This window comes from Mustelus asterias, chromosome 22, assembly GCF_964213995.1.
Source record: "Mustelus asterias chromosome 22, sMusAst1.hap1.1, whole genome shotgun sequence".
Lineage (NCBI taxonomy): Eukaryota > Metazoa > Chordata > Chondrichthyes > Carcharhiniformes > Triakidae > Mustelus > Mustelus asterias.
In genome coordinates this window covers 32,880,302-32,900,852 of record NC_135822.1, presented here as the reverse complement: position 1 = coordinate 32,900,852, position 20,551 = coordinate 32,880,302, and the positions used below count along the sequence as shown (strand labels likewise).

Below are 20,551 nucleotides of genomic sequence, written 5' to 3'. Positions count from 1 at the left end.
CACACTGACTATGCTTTTGTTAGCTTAGCACTCAAGTCTTTGGTGCTTGCTATTGAGAAATGTCACATTGATGAGGCATCACAGTAGTTGATCTTTATAAAATTTAAGGTCTCTTCAACAACTGATGAACTATATTTTCGTTATAGTACACACACTAAAAATGGCTAGCAATTTAAAGCTTAAGAGTCAAATTTATTCTTTCTCCTACACGCACACAAAATCTGTGTAGAAACACACCTTACTATAACTCAATAATAACATCCCAGAACATATTGGTAAAAATAACAAAATGAAATGGAGGTACCAATGCTAACTACACATTATCCCCTTGATATTTGAAGATAATCACATACCTAGTCCCCATGCAGCTGCAGCTGCCATTCTCGCCATTTTTGCTTGTGTGTCTTCACAAACCATCGTCCATTTTTCACAACACTGCTGATGGAGTTGTCCCCTGAAAGAACAGGTGGAGCAAGTTTAGACAGCTGAAATACCCTTTTTTAATAAAACCTTGAATGTTATTGATTTGCATGTTGGTTCAGTTTCTGTGAGAACCTGATATAATGAGTCCATTGATATAGTTGCACATATGGGTGTAGTGGTGTTACAATCTTTATGATTGCGGGTGTTGATGATGGCCCTTGAGAGACTGAATTGACAATAGTGCCCTAGGGCACTGAACCTGTCCAGAAGCGTAGTTAAATTGGGTTGTAATATATCAGAGAGAAGAGATTACCTACCGTGTAAAGAGGGAGGTTCTCATCATTCTTCTACCAATATGTATCCCCTATATCTTGGAACTATAGCCTAGCTTGACAGCTTTGAAAGTTTTGTTGAGCATGTATATTAAAGAACCATCTGGATATTGCTGGTATATGGTGATGTAGCCTTTCTCCTATTCCCACACCGCATGAGACTGCATGGGTTGTGCCATTATGTCAGTTTATTTTGACCCAAAGCTAAACTAAAAATAAGCAGGTAACTTTAACCTGCTCTTCAAATTACATTTACAGACAAAAAGTGATAGAGGGGTGGGATGTGGTTGTTGGAAGATGCGTTATATTTAAGAAGTGGGTAATCTTATCCTTATGCTTCCTCCTGAAGCCTTTGCATATCAGAGTGTAACAAAATTATACAGATTTAGGAGCATGAAAGCTATGTGCTCTATAAACGCTGAGCTGAAATTTATTGTGTGGCCCATACATCAATGTACAAGAGGATTCAACAATGGTGGGAAAACTAAATTCACCACCCACAGCATATTGACAGTCATAGAGGACCACTGTAACATTGTCTGGCTGCAGAATAGCAGCAAACTGTCCTGGAAATGATCAGGAGCTAAGCACCGTAGGCTACAATCAACTGCTGTGCCAGAACTTGCCATCAGCCTAGTTTCACCACAGGCAGATGCTTCATCCAGTCAGGGTTGCATTTATGACTATTGTTGACTATTGGGAATGGTGTCAAAATGGTTTCCTTCCTGGCCACTATATTCAGTTCAGGGCTAGGACACAAATGAATACTGCAGACAGGTATGAAGGGAGAAAAGTCTTGCTCAAAATTGTTTAGAACAACGTCTCTTGCTTGGCCTTTTAGATTGACTAGAATTCCCAGGCCTTTAACCGTACTGAGTATTTGCTTAAGAGTTCAACCAGCAGACTTTTTCTTCATATGTATATGCAACACTGAAAGAAGCAACACGCTGCACCTCCTTTCTACAGTTTCACGAGGATATTTTTATTCCCTCATTAACATTCAGAGTAGATGCACTTCTATGATGTACAGAATGAAGATGGATAACACTCTAAGGGAATAATGCATGAACAAAATCTCTAAACACACACTCCTTTATATGTATTCTGTACATTATTAAATTGCATACACAACACCTCACTGGTTTTACATTTGCACTGGCCGTTATTGTCAAATTGAGCGGCACGGTAGCACAGTGGTTAGCACTGCTGCTTCACAGCTCCAGGGACCTGGGTTCGATTCCCGGCTTGGGTCACTGTCTGTGTGGAGTTTGCACATTCTCCTCGTGTCTGCGCGGGTTTCCTCCGGGTGCTCTGGTTTCCTCCCACAGTCCAAAGATGTGCGGTTTAGGTTGATTGGCTATGCTAAAATTGCACCTTAGTGTCCTGAGATGCGTAGGTTAGAGGGATTAGTGGGCAAATATGTAGGAATACGGTGGTAGGGCCTGGGTGGGATTGTGGTTGGTGCAGACTTGATGGGCCAGATGGCCTCTTTCTGCACTGTAGGGTTTCTATGATTCGATGATGATTCTATGAATGGCACTAGCTCAATTGCCCACGGGCCTTCCATATGTTTTTTCACTGCAACTTGTGGTTATTAGAAATCTGTTTCAGTACAACACCTGCTCCAGTGGCTCTGGAACCTACGTGAACAGAACAAGCAATGGCTCCTTAACCAGATCGAAGAATCTTTCCTGAGGCATGTAGGATGTGTAAATTAGAATATTTAATTCATTGCCAAATCATGAAAGTGAAATTGAGAGGGAAGAAAGATGAAATTGAGAGAAACTAAGAGAGTCTCGGGAAAAGTAAAAACATATATTTTTTAATTCAAATCTGAAGGAATGTGACTACGCACCAGAAAAGGTTTTACTGCCAGAAAGATTATTTGGCATTAAACTTACTAAACTTACATTTGAATGAACAAGTTCCTACAATTTTTGGCACATTTAATGGTTGGGTACCTAGTAAGTGCTGAACATTCACATGCTTAGTCTATTGGAAAGATACCATTATATTGAAGCTTTTGGAAGAGTAAAGCGACTCAGAAAGCAACTTGCTGATTTCCATCACAAAAAGAAAACAGAAAATGCTGACAATCTCAGCAGGTCTGACTGCATCTGTGGAGAGAGAATAGAGCCAACTTTTCAAGTCTGGATGACTCTTTATTAGAGTTCAGACTCAAAATGATAGCTCTGTTCTCTTTCCCTTCTCTCTTCACAGATGCTGTCAAACATGTTGACATGTTCTGTTTTTGTTTCAGATTCACAGTAATTTCCTTTTATCTTGCTAATTTCCATGTTTAACTGCACATTCGGGGAAAGTGGACACTGGCTGCTTTATTCCTCAATAACGATCAGCACTGACTGCCTCATTTTTATTCTACCTCAACATACAGGTCCATATCCAAATGTTGCAATTTAAAAAAAATCTAATTCAGTAATTTTAGCGATGAACCACCACATAACAAAAAACAATTGGGATATATACTGTTTTGATCTTCACGGTAGCACAGTGGTTAGCACTGCTGCTTCACAGCTCCAGGGTCCCGGGTTCGATTCCCGGCTCGGGTCACTGTCTGTGTGGAGTTTGCACATTCTCCTCGTGTCTGCGTGGGTTTCCTCCGGGTGCTCCGGTTTCCTCCCACAGTCCAAAGATGTGCGGGTTAGGTTGATTGGCCAGGTTAAAAATTGTCCCTTAGAGTCCTGGGATGCGTAGGTTAGAGGGATTAGCGGGTAAAATATGTGGGAGTAGGGCCTGGGTGGGATTGTGGTCGGTGCAGACTCGATGGGCCGAATGGTCTCCTTCTGCACTGTAGGGTTTCTATGTTCTATGTTAACTATTATCATTGTATCCCCATCAACAAGATGAATTAGACAAGTTCATGGAATCTAAAAGGTCCTTCTAAATGCCCTGGAATTCATTTTTGAACAATGCTCAATTTGGTGTTTCAGTAAGGCATTTGACAAAGTCCCACATGGCAGGTTGGTTAAGAAGGTTAAGGCTCATGGGATACAAGGAGAAGTGGCTCGATGGGTGGAGAACTGGCTTGGCCATAGGAGACAGAGGGTAGTGGTCGAAGGGTCTTTTTCCGGCTGGAGGTCTGTGACCAGTGGTGTTCCGCAGGGCTCTGTACTGGGACCTCTGCTATTTGTGATATATATAAATGATTTGGAAGAAGGTGTAACTGGTGTAATCAGCAAGTTTGCGGATGACACAAAGATGGCTGGAATTGCGGATAGCGAAGAGCATTGTCGGGCAATACAGCAGGATATAGATAGGCTGGAAAATTGGGCGGAGAGGTGGCAGATGGAATTTAATCCGGATAAATGCGAAGTGATGCATTTTGGAAGAAATAATGTAGGGAGGAGTTATGCAATAAATGGCAGAGTCATCAGGAGTATAGAAACACAGAGGGACCTAGGTGTGCAAGTCCACAAATCCTTGAAGGTGGCAACACAGGTGGAGAAGGTGGTGAAGAAGGCATATGGTATGCTTGCCTTTATAGGACGGGGTATAGAGTATAAAAGCTGGAGTCTGATGATGCAGCTGTATAGAACGCTGGTTAGGCCGCATTTGGAGTACTGCGTCCAGTTCTGGTCGCCGCACTACCAGAAGGACGTGGAGGTGTTGGAGAGAGTGCAGAGAAGGTTTACCAGGATGTTGCCTGGTATGGAGGGTCTTAGCTATGAGGAGAGATTGGGTAGACTGGGGTTGTTCTCCTTGGAAAGACGGAGAATGAGGGGAGATCTAATAGAGGTATACAAGATTATGAAGGGTATAGATAGGGTGAACAGTGGGAAGCTTTTTCCCAGGTCGGAGGTGACGATCACGAGGGGTCACGGGCTCAAGCTGAGAGGGGCGAAGTATAACTCAGACATCAGAGGGACGTTTTTTACACAGAGGGTGGTGGGGGCCTGGAATGCGCTGCCAAGTAGGGTGGTGGAGGCAGGCACGCTGACATCGTTTAAGACTTACCTGGATAGTCACATGAGCAGCCTGGGAATGGAGGGATACAAACGATTGGTCTAGTTGGACCAAGGAGCGGCACAGGCTTGGAGGGCCGAAGGGCCTGTTTCCTGTGCTGTACTGTTCTTTGTTCTTTGTGTTCTCAATTTAGTCCAGAAAACACACGATAAAAGCATAATTTAACATGGATTGAAGTAGAAAATCAGTGCCAGGACCCACAGGTGATAGCACTGAGTATGAATTAAACATTTCACTAGTTTAGATTTGGCACTGTCTTTGATTAGTTCTAGGAGAGCAATGTTCTCTTGTGTAAACAGATGGCTGTTGTCTGAGAACACTGCCTCACAGCTCTATGCAAATCTTTATTGACAGTAAAAACAAACTGCAGTCATTTTAATTTTACACATCAAGACGAGTCAAAAATAAGAGGCTCTGTAACCTTGCACCGTGAACACCTGTGGCATTTCATCACCATATGACATGCTGTTGATAGATTTATAACAATTTCTAACATGTACAGATAATCTAATTAAACATGGGCATCCAGAAAACTTGCAAAAGATAGATAAATGCATCAATTGTGTTAAATATCGCAAAAGAAACTATACACAAGGTCAAATGTAATGCTAGGAGTTATCTCTGGGCAATTTTGTTTGTGCTCATTGTAAATTAAGTGCTTTAAACAGCCTGGAAAGTGAGAATGATCTGTATCGAAAAGGTCTCAGTGGTAATTTGAATGAACTTATGTATTGAACTTGCATTTCTGACACCAGCACATTACAGATATGGAACAGGTTGGACGGCCTGCAGCCTAAGGGCAGCATCATTGGACTGGATAACACATCGGAATTGGGATACGAGTAGATATGGCTGTGAGACACAGGAATTTTGAACCCCTAACAAATACAACAAGGTAACAATGCATTTCTATCAGAATCACTCAGTTGAATATTTGGCCTAATCAGTATTCAAACAGTTAAATAATTAATTTTCTTTTTTTAAATTTAGTTTAAAAATCAGAACCTAAACCCTGTAATTTACATACAAGCACGGAAATGCCAAATAACATGGTCAGGAGGTTTAGCTATCCATTTACTTCCTCCTTTACTTTGCCCCTTATTTCTCCTCTCCTCAAAGTGATAGATTTTGTGCTTGTCGGAAGACTTTTCTACCTCATTCAGATCCCAATAAATTTGGAGCTGAACCACCCCATAAAGAAAATTGTGACAGATATAGCCTTAATCTTAAAGTGAATAGATCAGATCAATGTTATCTGTGGAAGTTGGCAAGGGTTTTTGGTTAACAACACTGTTTTTATGTTGCGAACAATTATGTAGAAATGTGCAACTACATTGGAAGTCAAACTGAGAAATTAGATGACTGTACATGACACAAAGGTGGAAAAGAAATAGATAAAGTTCAACTAAAAGCAGTTACATTAAGGTAATTCCATGTTTGAGCTCAGGCATTTTAGCTCATTGGAAGGTAGGAAGAGTGGGAAAGGTAAAGAGTTTCACTGTTTAATGTCCTGGGAAATAATAATATGTAGTAGGAATGGTTGGGCCCTGGGGAGTGCTGTCGAACAGAGACCTAGGGATGCAAGTACATGTTTTCTTGAAAGTGGCATCACAGGTAGACAGGGTGAAGGCGGCGGCGTTTGGCACACTGCCTTCATCGGTCAGAGCACTGAGTACAGGGGTCGGGACGTCATGTTATAAATGTACAAGACATTGGTAAGGCCACATTTGGAGTACTGCATTCGATTCAGGTCACCCTGCTATAGGAAGGATGTTATTAAATTGGAAAGGGTGCAAAAAAGATTTATAAGGATGATACCTGGACTGGAAGGTTTGAATTATAAAAAAGTTACAGAGGTTTATAAAATCATTAGGAGCATGGATAAGGTGAATAGCCAATTTCCCCAGGGTAGGGGAGTCCAAAACGAGAGGGCATAGGTTTAAGGTGAAAGGGAAAGATTTAAAAGGGACCCGAGGGGCAACTTTTTCACAAAGGGGTGGTGTATATATGGAATGAGCTGCCAGAAGAGGCGGGTACAATTACAACATTTAAAAGACATTTGGACAGGTAAATGGATGGGAAAGGTTGAGAGGGATATGGACCAAATGCAGGCAAATGGGACTAGTTCAAGTTTAGGAAACCTGGCCGGCAAGGACAAGTTGGGCCGAAGGGCTTGTTTTCTTGCTGTATGGCTCTATGACTCTATGGCAGAATAAGTATCAAAATTCAACAGAGTTGCACCGTATGACATAAGAACCTAAGAAATAGGAGCAGGAGAAGGTCATTCAGTGCCTCGAACTGGCTGTGCCAATATCAGATTCACCACTGACCTGATCGCTGTCTTTCCTGCCTTCCATCTCTCATGTAACCCTCAACTCCCTTGTCAATCAAACATTGTCCAATTATATTTGTGACATCATACCAAATTAAAAATCACACCAGTGAAGCCAAAAAACCAGCTGAAATAATGCGTAGCTGCTAGAAGGATTGCAGAAGATACTACTAAGAAACTTTACGTGTCACAAACCTGAAATGCTCCATTATCATCATTTATTATCGATACTATCTTAAATAAATATAAAAGCAAATTACTGTGGATGCTGGAATCTGAAACAAAAACAGAAAATGCTGGAATTCTCAACAAGTCTGACAGCATCTCTGAAGAGAGAATAGAGCTAAAGTTTCAAGTCTGGATGACTCTTCATCAGAGCTTTGACGAAGAGGAATCCAAACTTGAAATATTATCTTACAGTTTGCTTCACTCTCCTTTCTATCCCCAGAGCAGAAATAAATAAAATACTAAGATTCAGAGAAAAGACCATTTAAAATCTCAAACTGTGCCCAATTGGAGACACAAAATCATTTTTATTAATAAAAAGGATGTTGCTTGTCAACTTATGTTAAGTCCTAGCCTTGAATGGCATGCCACACAGACTAGAACTTAGCAGACAAGTTTTGACAAAAGGTTATTGAACTCTGTTTCTCTCTGCAGATGCTGCCCGACCTGCATTTCCAGCAATTTTTGTTTTGATTTCAGATTTTCAGCATCCTCAGTATTTTACTAATGTAAGCCTACTCTCATGTTTGCCTGCTGTTTCTGGACATTCATTACCAGCTGTCCACACATGGGTCACTCAAAAGGCACTTTTACCAGCTGCTCGGTTTGATCTGAGAAACAGAAATCACGTCAGGCAACTCTCGGTCGACAGGCAGTATGAGCAATCACCCTTAGTCAAGGCTCATTTGTATAGAGTCCAGCAGCTGGCAAGGCACTCATCCACACTTACTGAAACAGCAGAAATGTATTTTCACATGTGGTTAGCCTAGAAGGGATTCTTTGGGAGCTGAAAATAGACATGAGGCATGGCAATTCTTAGAGAGCAGGGTGAGGTCATTGATGCGGGACAAGGAGGAAGTGAACAATAATGAAGAAACAAGTGTATGTTACAGATTAGATTGCCAGTGGTCTGATTCCAAAGTAAACATTTTGGCCCAAAGTAATTGAACATTATGCAGTGCAATGGAACCTGTTAGATGTGTAATGTTCAGATGACTTTCAAACTTCAAAGCATTAACAAGCAAATGGTACAACAAATTAGTAGAAAACTTAAAGCAACAGCAATCTGATTTGGCCAAAGTTACTGTCTCTAACTAACTAACCAACTAACTAAAAATAACTAAATATTAGCAGTTTTCATAAGCATACCAGTTTATTCCATATTGAAACACAGGCTTCAAGCTGATTAAGCCCATTTCCAATGAACATACTGAAATGTCACAATCAACAATTTCCACTGTAAAATTTCCTGACAGTGATACTCAAAGTAAATACTATAACCAGAGCCAGTGACTGATCAAATTAAATGCCTTTGTCTTTTATACGTGCCTTTGGGATAATGGCTGGTGTTTTGGGAATGCATCGGCAGCTTGATCCAATTTCCTCTGGAAGTTGCTTATACTACACAAAGCGTCTTCTTTGCCCTATTATCATGGTGATTGATTGGAACAATTGAATGGGCTAAATGCTGTTCCTATGACGAGAAATTCTAGTATTTACAGAAACACAGAAAATCAGAGCCATTTGATCCTGCTCCGCCATTCATTATGATCATGGCTGATCATTCAAATCAATTGCCTGATCTCATCTTCCCTGCCATATCTTTTGATCCCTTTCACCCCAAAATATACAATATCTTGGCCTCAACTGCTTTCTGTGGTAGTGAGTTCCACAAGCCCTCTGCTCTGTGTGTGAAGGAATTTCTCCTGTTCGTAGTCTGAAGAGGTTTATCCCTTATCCTTTGATTATGACCCCCTAGACTCCCCCACCATTAGGAACATCATTCCTGCACCTACCCTGTCTAGTCCTGTTAGAATTTTATAGGCTTCGATGAGATTTCTTCTCATTCTTCTGAACTCCAGCAAACATAATGCGAGTCAATCTCAGTTAAGACGTGCCAATATTGTACAGGTGTCAGATAAATTCAAAATGTTGTGCAAATAAAGCTGTAAATTTCTACTCTTCAAAAGTCACAACATTACTCCACACAAAGTGCCAATTGCCATATTGGTGATTAGAATTTTGTTAATTTCTGCCTTTACCTCCCAAGATAGGCACCAACAACAGTAAGATTGAAACTGATCATATGGTTCATAACCAGAGTAAAGTGAAGATAATTTGAAGTAGCATGCAAGCATTGCATTAAGAAAAATCTAACAACATTTCAGGTCGAGAACAAAGCTTTTATTTGTTCTGCATGTGTAATGAGGTTTATTTAGAGAGATTATGGGGACAATGTCAGTTTGTTGATTTAAGTGTCATTCTCTAATTTCTGTTCATCACATACAATGAATTTCTGAATTTTTACTTATTCTCTACTCCCTATAAAAGGCACAGATGTATTTTATTTTTCAAACTTTTTCACCGACATCATTTGTTTTAATTTTCAAATGGTTAAGTATATATTTTCAATTCACTTCTATGAAGTATGGGCCACATTTAAGTAATAGTTGAATCCACTTTTAAAATCAGTGTTTTATCTCCTGTTTTCCTGCATGTATAATGGCAGAGAGTATAATGGCTAATCCCCTCCGAACTCTCTCATTAACTATTTTTTGGAAGTAATTTGAAAATTGCAACACAGAAGCATGCCAGCACCATCCTGATAGAAGGCGACGTACAGCTTTTGTCTGTTATTACCTACCCATCCAATTTTTTTTCTTCCTTTTCTGCTTTTACCCTCAGTTTTGCCTTCGATTGCTTTGGAAGTAATTTGAAAATTGCAACACAGGAACATGCCAGCATCCATTTCCACAGAAGCTGGCATACAGTGCTTCTTCTGTGTGTTATTGTCCAGATGTGGAGATGCCGGCGTTGGACTGGGGTAAACACAGTAAGAAGTTTAACAACACCAGGTTAAAGTCCAACAGGTTTATTTGGTAGCAAAAGCCACACAAGCTTTCGGAGCTGCAAGCCCCTTCTTCAGATGAGTGGGAATTCTGTTCACAAACAGAGCATATAAAGACACAAACTCAATTTACATGAATAATGGTTGGAATGCGAATACTTACAACTAATCAAGTCTTTAAGAAACAAAACAATGCGAGTGGAGAGAGCATCAAGACAGGCTAAAAAGATGTGTATTGTCTCCAGACAAGACAGCCAGTGAAACTCTTGTCTGGAGACAATACACATCTTTTTAGCCTGTCTTGATGCTCTCTCCACTCACATTGTTTTGTTTCTTAAAGACTTGATTAGTTGTAAGTATTCACATTCCAACCATTATTCATGTAAATTGAGTTTGTGTCTTTATATGCTCTGTTTGTGAACAGAATTCCCACTCACATGAAGAAGGGGCTTGCAGCTCCGAAAGCTTGTGTGGCTTTTGCTACCAAATAAACCTGTTGGACTTTAACCTGGTGTTGTTAAACTTCTTACTGTGTTATTGTCCAGCCATCTGATTTTTCTTCTTCCTCTTCTGCTTTTACCCTAAGTTTCTTCAAGGCAGCACGGTGGCACAGTGGTTAGCACTGCTGTCTCAGCGCCAGGGACCCCGGTTCAATTCCGGCCTTGGGTGACAGTCTGTATGGAGTTTGCAAGCTCTCCCCGTGTCAGCGTTGATTTCCTTCGGGTGCTCCAGTTCCCGCCTCTACTCCAAAGATGTGCAGGCTAGGTGGATTGGTCATGCTAAATTGCCTCTTGGTGTCCCAAGATGTGTAGGTTAGGTGGATTGGCCACGGGAAACATGTGGGATTATGGGGTTAGAGTGGGGGAAAAGGGCCTGAAAAGATACGCTGTCCGAGAGAGTTGGTGCAGACTTGATGGGCCGAATGTCCTCCTTCCGCATTGTGGGGATTCTATGATTCTAAGGCAGTCAGGTCTTTGTACCCATTGTCTGTACTTGCCTATCTTTCTCTTGCTAACTGTTCTTCGCAACTCTTTTGATTTCTGAACTTCTACTCTTAATCTAATTTACTCATTTGTCTTTCCGTCCATTTGGCTGATACTGAACATTCTCCACCATTACCCACATTTCAAAAGCTGCTCTCCTCTCATTCTCTTTCTTCAGCGTCTACCTCTTACATCCATAGAGTGCAACACTCCACACTAGTGACTGCACTAGATTTTGTTTTAGCTTCATGCAGATGCTTTTGGTCTTTAGATGCTATTTAAGTCATTGGTCACATCTCTTGCAATAGATAATGTAACCCAAATTTTCTTCTTGTAATTTTGCATTTATTGTTGTGGTATGGTAATTGAAATTGCTCACTGTCTCGGTCTTGGTGTTTCCATTGATTCATTGATGATTAGTCAAAAAGACTTGCTGTGTTTTTTGACTAGGCCTGCCACAGTCTCTAGTTCTTCCTTAGTTCTGGCTGAGAGTGTGGTGTTAGGTGTATACCTGAGATCTATATGCTACAATCTACTAATATGCAACCACATCCCTCTAATTGCTCTTGCTGCACTATCTTCACTGTCTCCTCTTCCACAGTATTACACAGCATGGGTGACAAAAGGCACCTCTGTCTGACTTCCTTCTCATACTGGAAGTGGTTGGAATTGTCAGCAACTCCTGAAGCTTTCCTATATGGCTCTTGTATTAACCACACAATATGTTTGGGTACATTAAAGTCCACAATTGTCTTCCATGCTGGACAACGTTGAAAACTTTGACATTAACTATGAACATGAAGCAAAGCTGGGCTTCCTGCTTATTTTCACATTTCTCGTTGAAATTTCTAAACATAAACATAGTGTCAGTTGTATCCTTTCCAAGAATGAAGCCAAACTGTTCCTCTGCCACTTCTGTGTTCACACAGAGGGCAATCAAGTGGTACTTTGGATGCATGACTGATGAGATCATAGAAACCCTCCAGTGCAGAAAGAGGCCATTGGGCCCATCGAGTCTGCACCGACCACAATCCCACCCAGGCCCTACCCCCATATCTACCCGCTAATCCCTCTAACCTATGCATCTCAGGCCACTAAGGGGCAATTTTAGCATGGCCAATTGACCTAACCCGCATTGGAGATGGGGCACACAATATCTTGGGACAGTCCTGTGTGTTTGTTATCTTAGTAAGAAGTCTCACAACACCAGGTTAAAGTGCGAGTCACCTGATGAAGGGGCAGCGCTCCAAAAGTATGTCCTACCAAATAAACCTGTTGGACTTTAACCTGGTGTTGTGAGACTTCTTACTTTGCCTACCCCAGTCATCCTTGTTACCTTGGGCATTGTGAATATCACAGATAAAGTCCACTCACAAGGTCATTCACCAGTTGTCCACATCTCATCAAAAATCTCCTTCATGTATCTACTACTGTTTGACTGCCTGCTTTCATTATTTCTGCTGGTATCTGATCTTGTCCTTCTGCCTTTCCATTCTTGATGTTCTTGATAGGTTTTCTTACCTCATCTTTCCTGGAGAACCTCAGGTTCTCGTTCTTCTTTTGTTATGAAGCGGAGGTTATCCCCCCCTCTGAGAACTAACAACAAAACACCCAAAGAGTAACTCACCCTATAATCTATAAGAAGTGTATGTGAAGTGGTGTGACCTGCTCTTCAGCATCTCCTAATGGTTAGATACAAAATAAATCCCTGACACACACTCTAAAATCAACACATAACAATTTATCTAACAAATTTACTAAACTATTAACAAATTGAATAAATCCCTAACTATTACCTATTCCCGAATAAAACAAGATTCCAATGGTGTGCTGTTCCAATAAATACAATTCCTACTCATTAACAAAAAATGGAATTTCGTTACTCTCTAAATTACAACCAGGTTTTGTGTCTTCTGGAATATTCTGGGCCTTCTCTTTTGATTCTTCTGCCTGGAACTACCTTTGCTATCTAGATGATGCTTTCTCTAAGACATTGATACCGCTATGAGAGCCAGCGATTTTCTCTCAGAGCTATGAGCTGTTATCTCTGGCAGGTGGCAGTTGTTCTCTCTTTTTGTCCCACTGCCCCCCTTCTTTTATACCTGTGATGACATATCAATATTTCCCACAATAGGATTGGTCCTAGGTTGTCAAAACAATCAGATTTAAATTTAATAGGTTCTTGGTATCCAAGTGTCTCTTTCAAATTGATTGGCTAAATTCAAAAAATTCAAAAACCTGTTGTCTTAGTAACACTGCTGCTTGGCCTTTCGATATAAATGTTTCAGTTTGGGGCTATGTATTTACATTTAAAAAAAACCTCTAAGCACAGAAAAAGCTCCACCATTTAAAGGGACCGTGCAATGCTTTCTCCCTAGCATTTTACATTTTACAAACACCAATCTACAACTTTGCAACACTTTGAACTTCCAATCTTCACTGTTTATCTTTTCTGTTTCCAACAACTTCCTGCAATACTAGTGACTGACAAAGCAGCAAACTTATCTCATGGTTGTGACAGTTATAAACAGACAGTTAGCTCTGCTCTTTTAGTTTACAGTGTCATCCTTCAGAGTATAATATCTCAGGATTTATTCCAATAATTGGATGATGAACATGGGCAGCCAATTTTTGTTGCGCTTTGAACTCTGTAAACGGGGTACTGAATTATAAAAATGGACTTCTGTTGAAACTCTACTCAAAACATTGACACATATTAAGTTATAGGGTAATAACTATATTCTGACAGTTTTGACTACCACTGAACTGCCACTCAGGAAAAGGGATACGATTACTCAAAAAGGTACTGAGTTACACTGTTTATCCTCTGAGACTTGCTTTACAATGGGATCATTTAAAATAAGTCAAGACTAATATTGAACATTCAAAATATGTTAATCAACAGGACATCAATCTGGCTTTCTAAATGGTACAATATTCCTTTTGTGTTAGTCTGTATTCAGTAACAAGCATTTTGTTGCCTGAAGTTACCGTAGGATACAACTTAGTTTTTCTTTAATGACATTCTATTCTTGATAGGTCGTAGTATCACCCAAAAAAAAATCACAATGCAATATCCCCCTGGTAAAAATTTCCAATATGTATTTCCACTCTCAGCAATGTATAATATAGACAAGCAATAGCACCTATTAGGAGCAATCACATTAACTGCCTTTAAAGTCCTTAAAAATATTTTAATTTTAAAAAGTTGTACTTCTAAAGGGAAAGCCGAGATTAGGAATTTTATTTGCAGCAATACTGTAACCATACATTATTCCTTAGTGTTGTAATGGGAACAGCAATATACCAATGACAATACTGTTCCATTACTTTACAAAAAACTAACTGAACACTGTATGATGTGGAAGCAACACGGAGTTGTTCCTTTTAAATCTCTTTTTTATCCTTAAAGCACTAATTCTTCCTGTGGTAGCGATACATTGTTTAAGCTCACATTCCACAAAGCCAAGGTCTGTGGTGGGTTATTTAACTACAGAAGTCCTCGCAGCCAAGCCCGATTCTTTCTTCACTGTTCTGGTAACAAACCAGGCTACAGCAGGGGTCAATGAACAACAATCAAGAGTGGCTGATATTTCCTCTCAACTGTTGATGTACTCCTGCTATAACCATGTGGGACAGACCAGGGAGTGAATTGGAGATTTTTCTAGTGTATGGCAGTGGGTCAATATCCTTAGCTCCAAGACACCGAAAAAGGAGAGGGCTGGGCTGGCAGGATTCATTTAGCATGATAGTTGTGATCTACCCATGGGCAGGTCTTCTGATCATTTCTCCAGGCCTCCTTTCCCTGCACTTTCCTATTCAGTTGTTCAAAACAGCCTCCCATTTTCAAATTAAATGAGAAATGAGCAATATGACTCGGGAAAGAATACATGGGGTGATTTCCTGTTGCCCTTTGTGTGTGCTTAAAGGAAACACTAGCAACAGGTGCTCTTCCTGAACAATCCACTGCCTGAAAGCAGCATTTGGGTCTGTCACAGTTTTAGCTCGTCTGCCATCACAATAACCACATACATTTATATTGTAACACTATACTGTGCCATTAAGAAATATATTTGTGTCATGTTTCTTGTGCAGGATCTGTTGTAGCAATTTGTTTTATTATTGGTGCCGTTTTCACTGTATCAGGTTGCCCTGTATTGTTCTGCAGAAGCATAATTGCTCCTAATTGCTAGAATGTTCATTTTAATCTGGACTAATGCTGTTCTGTTATTTCAGTGATTTCCCCTGGAGTTTTGCAGAGTAGGACCTGATTGGGTTGATCAACAGTAATGTGTGCAACTCGGCGTACACAGAGAAAACCAGCTTAGTTGCTGCTTGGAAGCTGTAGAGAGGTAGCCTTTTCTCTCTCTGAAGTCTGGAGACTGGGATCTGCCAGACACTAGGTTTATTTCTCCGAAGTTCTGCTGGTTGAGAATATATCCTTCTCTGGAAACTGCTGTCTGGAACTCTGTCCAGAGGTGTTGAAAGGCTGGAAATCCAGCAACCACGTGAGCATAATGGTTTTTGATGCTAACTGCTTCGGAAGAAGAGATTTATGTCTATGGCGGATACTGCTAAACTGGAACATTAGGGATTGATAGCTATTAAGAATTATACTTTGTCATGTTTAAGTATTTTAATTGGTAAAAGTTATGCTAATTTCTTTTGTTATTTTCTAACTGTGTTCTTAAATAAAGGCTGTTTTGATAAAAGCTTCCCAGTGGGTCAATTGAATCATACCTGGAGCAAAACACGTTATCCTCACCCTAATGCCAAAATCAAAAGTAAAAGTTGGGGTCTAGGCTAACTTCAGAATATACCTTGGAGTTTCTGATCTGGTTCCGAACAATAGCCCTTTTAATGTAATGGAACTTCCCAAAGTGCTTCACAAGAAATTGCAAGTCAGGGTATGACACCTAGCTACACAAGGAGATATTGGGTCAGATAACCAAAAACCTGGTCAAAGAATTACATTTTAAGGAGTGTCTTAGAGGAAAGCAAGGTAGAGAAGCGGCGCAAAGGAGTAGGGAAAGGTTGAGAGAGATGGTGGTGAGGTAGAAGGGATGTTGGCAGTGTATGTGGAAAACTAATGGGACTAATGATATGCCTCTGCATGATGTCACTGAGGGGCAGCATCTCGCTGCGAAATAGGAGGTCCAAGGATAGATCTTTACGGGACACCAGAGGTAATGGTGCAGGAGCAAGAAGAAAAGTCATTGCAAGTGTTTGTCTTGCCAAGGTTACACAGATAAGAATGGAACTAGCTGAAAGCAGTTTCACCCAACTGGATGGCAGTGGAGAGACATTGCAGGATGGTGTGGTCAACTGTGTCAAAGGCTACGACAGATAAAGAAGGAAGAGGAGTGATGTGTACCTTGATCACAGTCACAGAGGATGCCATTTGTAATTTTGATAATGGTTGTTACAGCACTGTGGCAGGGGAACGAACCTGATTGGAGATTAAAGCATTAAGGACACCGTACCACCAGAATTTCACTGGTTCCTCTGCAGGCCATAGCTCGCAATTCTGAGCCTTGAACAACTGATTAAACAACAAGAACGACTCTCCTGAAGCCTCAAATGACCCTGTTACCCTACTATTATACCCTGGTATGATATGATACAATGTGAGGGAAGAGAGTTAAATAGTTCTTTTGTGTTCCACAGCAATTCAACTTGGAACTTGTCCAAGAGAAACATGCAAGGTCAGAGCCCAAGCTGGTGATTATGGCCAGGCTTCAATGAACATTCCAAGCAGGTCTACAAAAAAACCTATTTTTAACTACCTGAAACGACATTATTTATCCCCTCCTCCAAACAAGTCATTTTTTGTAGGACAATGTGTTCAAGATGTTCCACATTTTTTTCATTTTACCATCAAACTACAGAAAATCAAATTCTGCAGATGCATCAGAGCAGCAAACTGTGAATAACTGACATTCTGCCAAGAAGTGATTAAACACTCTGGTATCTATGCTAATCAGTCATACTTGTAGGTCACCTGCAAGTATGTGACTTCAACCCTCACGTTCAACTCTCCCATTTCATCAAGGCACAAAGAATTATTTCATCAAATAATTGCTAGAATTCCTTCCTGCATCAGGATCAGATGGCTTAGAGGCTTAAAACGCCATTCTTTCATCTGTGGGATTGGGTTTAAATCCAGCCCAGAGTGAAGGGGTTAAAGTCATCTACCTCTGGGGCTGGGAAGATCCTATGCAAAAATGAACCTTGGGCAGCTTTATTCCAGTTACAGGCCCATAGTGGCAAGTACCACTTAAAGAAGCCAAAAAGAGGAGAAATTGAAATATTCAAGCTCGTTCAGGAGGGAGTGCTGTTGTCAGGTTGAGATGTAAATAAAGTCAACTTTGGCTCAGTTATACTCTAGCCTCGGAGTCAGAAGATCATGGGTTCCAGAATTTCTCCAGAGGCTTAGCATAAAAATCCCACTGACACCCCAGTACTGAGTTGCTGCCTTATGAGCAAAAGATGTGGAGATGCCGGCGTTGGACTGGGGTAAGCACAGTAAGAAGTCTCACACACCAGGTTAAAGTCCAACAGGTTTATTTGGTAGCAAATACCATAAGCTTTCGGAGCTTGCTGCGACAGAGACCACTCCATCTGACGAAGGAGCAGCAAGCTCCGAAAGCTTATGGTATTTGCTACCAAATAAACCTGTTGGACTTCTTATTATGAGCAAAAGAGCAGGGGAAATAGCTCTAGTGTCCTTGTCAATATTTAGCCCCCATCAAAAACACTGTGCGCAAATTAGCATTTAGGTTTTCAGCATTACAATGTGCTACACTTCAAAGGTATTTCATTGGTTGTAAAGTGCTTTGAGATCCAATGGTTATGAAAAGTGTAATACAAATACAAGTCTTTCTTCTTTCAGAGCCATTCGCTCTCTATCATACATGGATGGGAAAGTTTTAGAGGGATATGGGCCAAAAGCAGACAAATGGGACTAGTTCAGTTTAGGAAACCTGGTCAGCATGGGCGAATTAGGCCGAAGGGCCTGTTCCTGCGCTGTATATCACTATGACTCTGACTCTATCCGGTTATGCTATATTTGATGTAGGAATGATGCCAATTCTAGGTAACAAGAACCACAAAATGTATCATTTGCCAGCACAGACATTCTTCTCGAGCACAAACAAAATGTAATCTTTAAAAACAAAGAATTAAAAATGTTAAAAATGGCACTTAGAGTTCATTCAAGTCTTTCCTCCAAGTCTTATGGAAGTTTATTTTAATATGGCTATACTTGGCTTACCTTGAACCCGAATCATCTCCATGCATTATTATACAAGGGTAAGTGAATGGGGAAAATAATTGGCAGATGGAGTTTCATGTGGATAAGTGTGAGGTCATCCATTTTGGTAGGAAAATACAAAGGCAAATTATCTAAATGGAGAGAAACTTTGGAGTGCTTCGGTGCAGAGGGATCTGGCTGTCCTCATGCATGAATAACAGAAAACTAGTGTGCAGGTACAGCAGGTAATAAGGAAAGCAAATGGGATCTTGGCACTTATTGCGAAAGGAATAGAATACAAAAGTAATCATAGAAATCATAGAAACCCTACAGTACAGAAAGAGGCCATTAGGCCCATCGAGTCTGCACCGACCACAATCCCACCCAGGCCCTACCCCCTTATCCCTACATATTTTACCCACTAATCCCTCTAACCTACGCATCTCAAGACACTAAGGACAATTTTAGCATGGCCAATCAACCTAACCCGCACATCTTTGGACTGTGGGAGGAAACCGGAGCACCCGGAGGAAACCCACGCAGACACGAGGAGAATGTGCAAACTCCACACAGACAGTGACCCAAGCCGGGAATCGAACTCAGAGCCCTGGAGCTGTGAAGCAGCAGTGTTAACCACTGTGCTACCGTGCATGAAGCATTGCTACTGTGCAAAGCATTAGTGAGACTGCACTTAGAATGTTGTATACAGTTTTGGTCCCCGTAATTGAACAGGGATGTCGTTGTATTGGAGGTGGTTCAGAGGAAGATCACTAGATTGATTCCAGAGATGAGAGGTTTGTCTTATGAAGAGACATTGGGCAGTTTAGGCCTATATTCCCTGGAGTTTAGAAGAATGAGAGGAAATCTAATTAAGTTGCACAAGATGATAAGGGGGATTGACAAAGTAGACATGTTTCTTCTTGTTGAGCAATCTAGAACAAGAGGTCATAGTTTTAGGATAAGGAGTGACAGATTTAAAACAGAGATCAGGAAAAATTACTTCTCTCAAAGGGTCGTGAATCTGTGGAATTCACTACCGCAGAATGCAGTGGATATTGGGGCAGTGAGTAAGTTTAAGGAAAAGGTTAACAGATTTTTAATTAGCAAGGGTTTGAAGGGCTATGGTGAATGAGCAGGAAAGTGTAGCTGAGGCTGAGATGGGATCACCCATGATCGTAATAAATGGCAGAGCAGGCTCAAGGGGCTAAATTGCCTGGTTCTTGTGTTTACAAAATGGGCACAATTCATTCAAGTCTTTACCTCAAACTCTTATTGAGGTTTATTTTTACATGGCTATACTTGGCTTACTGTAAAACAGAATTGTCTCAATGCGTACAAGATTACTTTGTTAAGTATACATAAATACATGCAATTTTCATTAAGTGCATAAAGTACCATTATTAAAATTTCCCTTCCTCTCATTTTAAATTGATTCACTGCCATTATCCTGACAAGACCAGCAAAAATCTGCTTCTGGGCCTATGACAGTGTAACAATTAAGGCCATTAAGAGATGCCTCAAATAGATTGATTTTCTCTTTAAAAAATTGTCACTTGTGGGGAAAACCTTTTGCCTCAGCCCCATGCCCCCAGAATCTAACTGAGACCAAAAACTAAAATGTAACCACGGAGTCAGAATCCACTGACGTCTGTGTTAATGAAATTGCTTGCTATCACTATTATTAGACCAAAGGATTTAAGTCCAGTCTCAGATTGTACATCTCAGATTGTACAAGTAGGGGTCTCATAGTTGCATGGTCATTTTCTGTCCAAGAGGTTTGTATCCAGAGACATAAAATTAATTCCTTAGTTTAGCCCTTTGGCAAGGGGAAAAATGTAGGGAAGAAAGTTCTAAACTGTACCACCATTATAGAAAGTATTATTGTACGACAGGATGCTTTAATATTACTTGTAGTTCTATAAAGCCTCATCACTGGGGCTCACACAAAATGTGAAAAGTTGACACAGGTGAAGCACCCTGCACAAAACTGAATACATCATTTGCAAAACATTTGAGAGATTTTATATAATTTTAAAAAATTGTGCATTAACAGCTAATCTTCTGTACCGTAGTTACATCATTAGGTTAGAGTGTTTTTTTAAATCAAATTTCTTTTTTATTTAGCAATTAGTCGGAGTACAAATGTTTGAACTAAGTTGGTAGATAATGGCA

The 20,551-nt window shown here is 40.5% G+C and overlaps 1 protein-coding gene across 6 annotated transcripts in view; it reads right to left on the bottom strand.

Annotated features, from left to right (window-relative positions):
• mtor (mechanistic target of rapamycin kinase) overlaps positions 1–20,551 on the bottom strand; it is a 316,990-nt gene that overhangs the window by 90,366 nt on the left and 206,073 nt on the right. For all 6 annotated transcript variants that reach the window (XM_078239102.1, XM_078239096.1, XM_078239101.1 and 3 more), the window contains exon 31: positions 354–454. In XM_078239102.1, the coding sequence (XP_078095228.1) occupies positions 354–454 (101 nt within the window). The remainder of the gene's footprint in view (positions 1–353; positions 455–20,551) is intronic.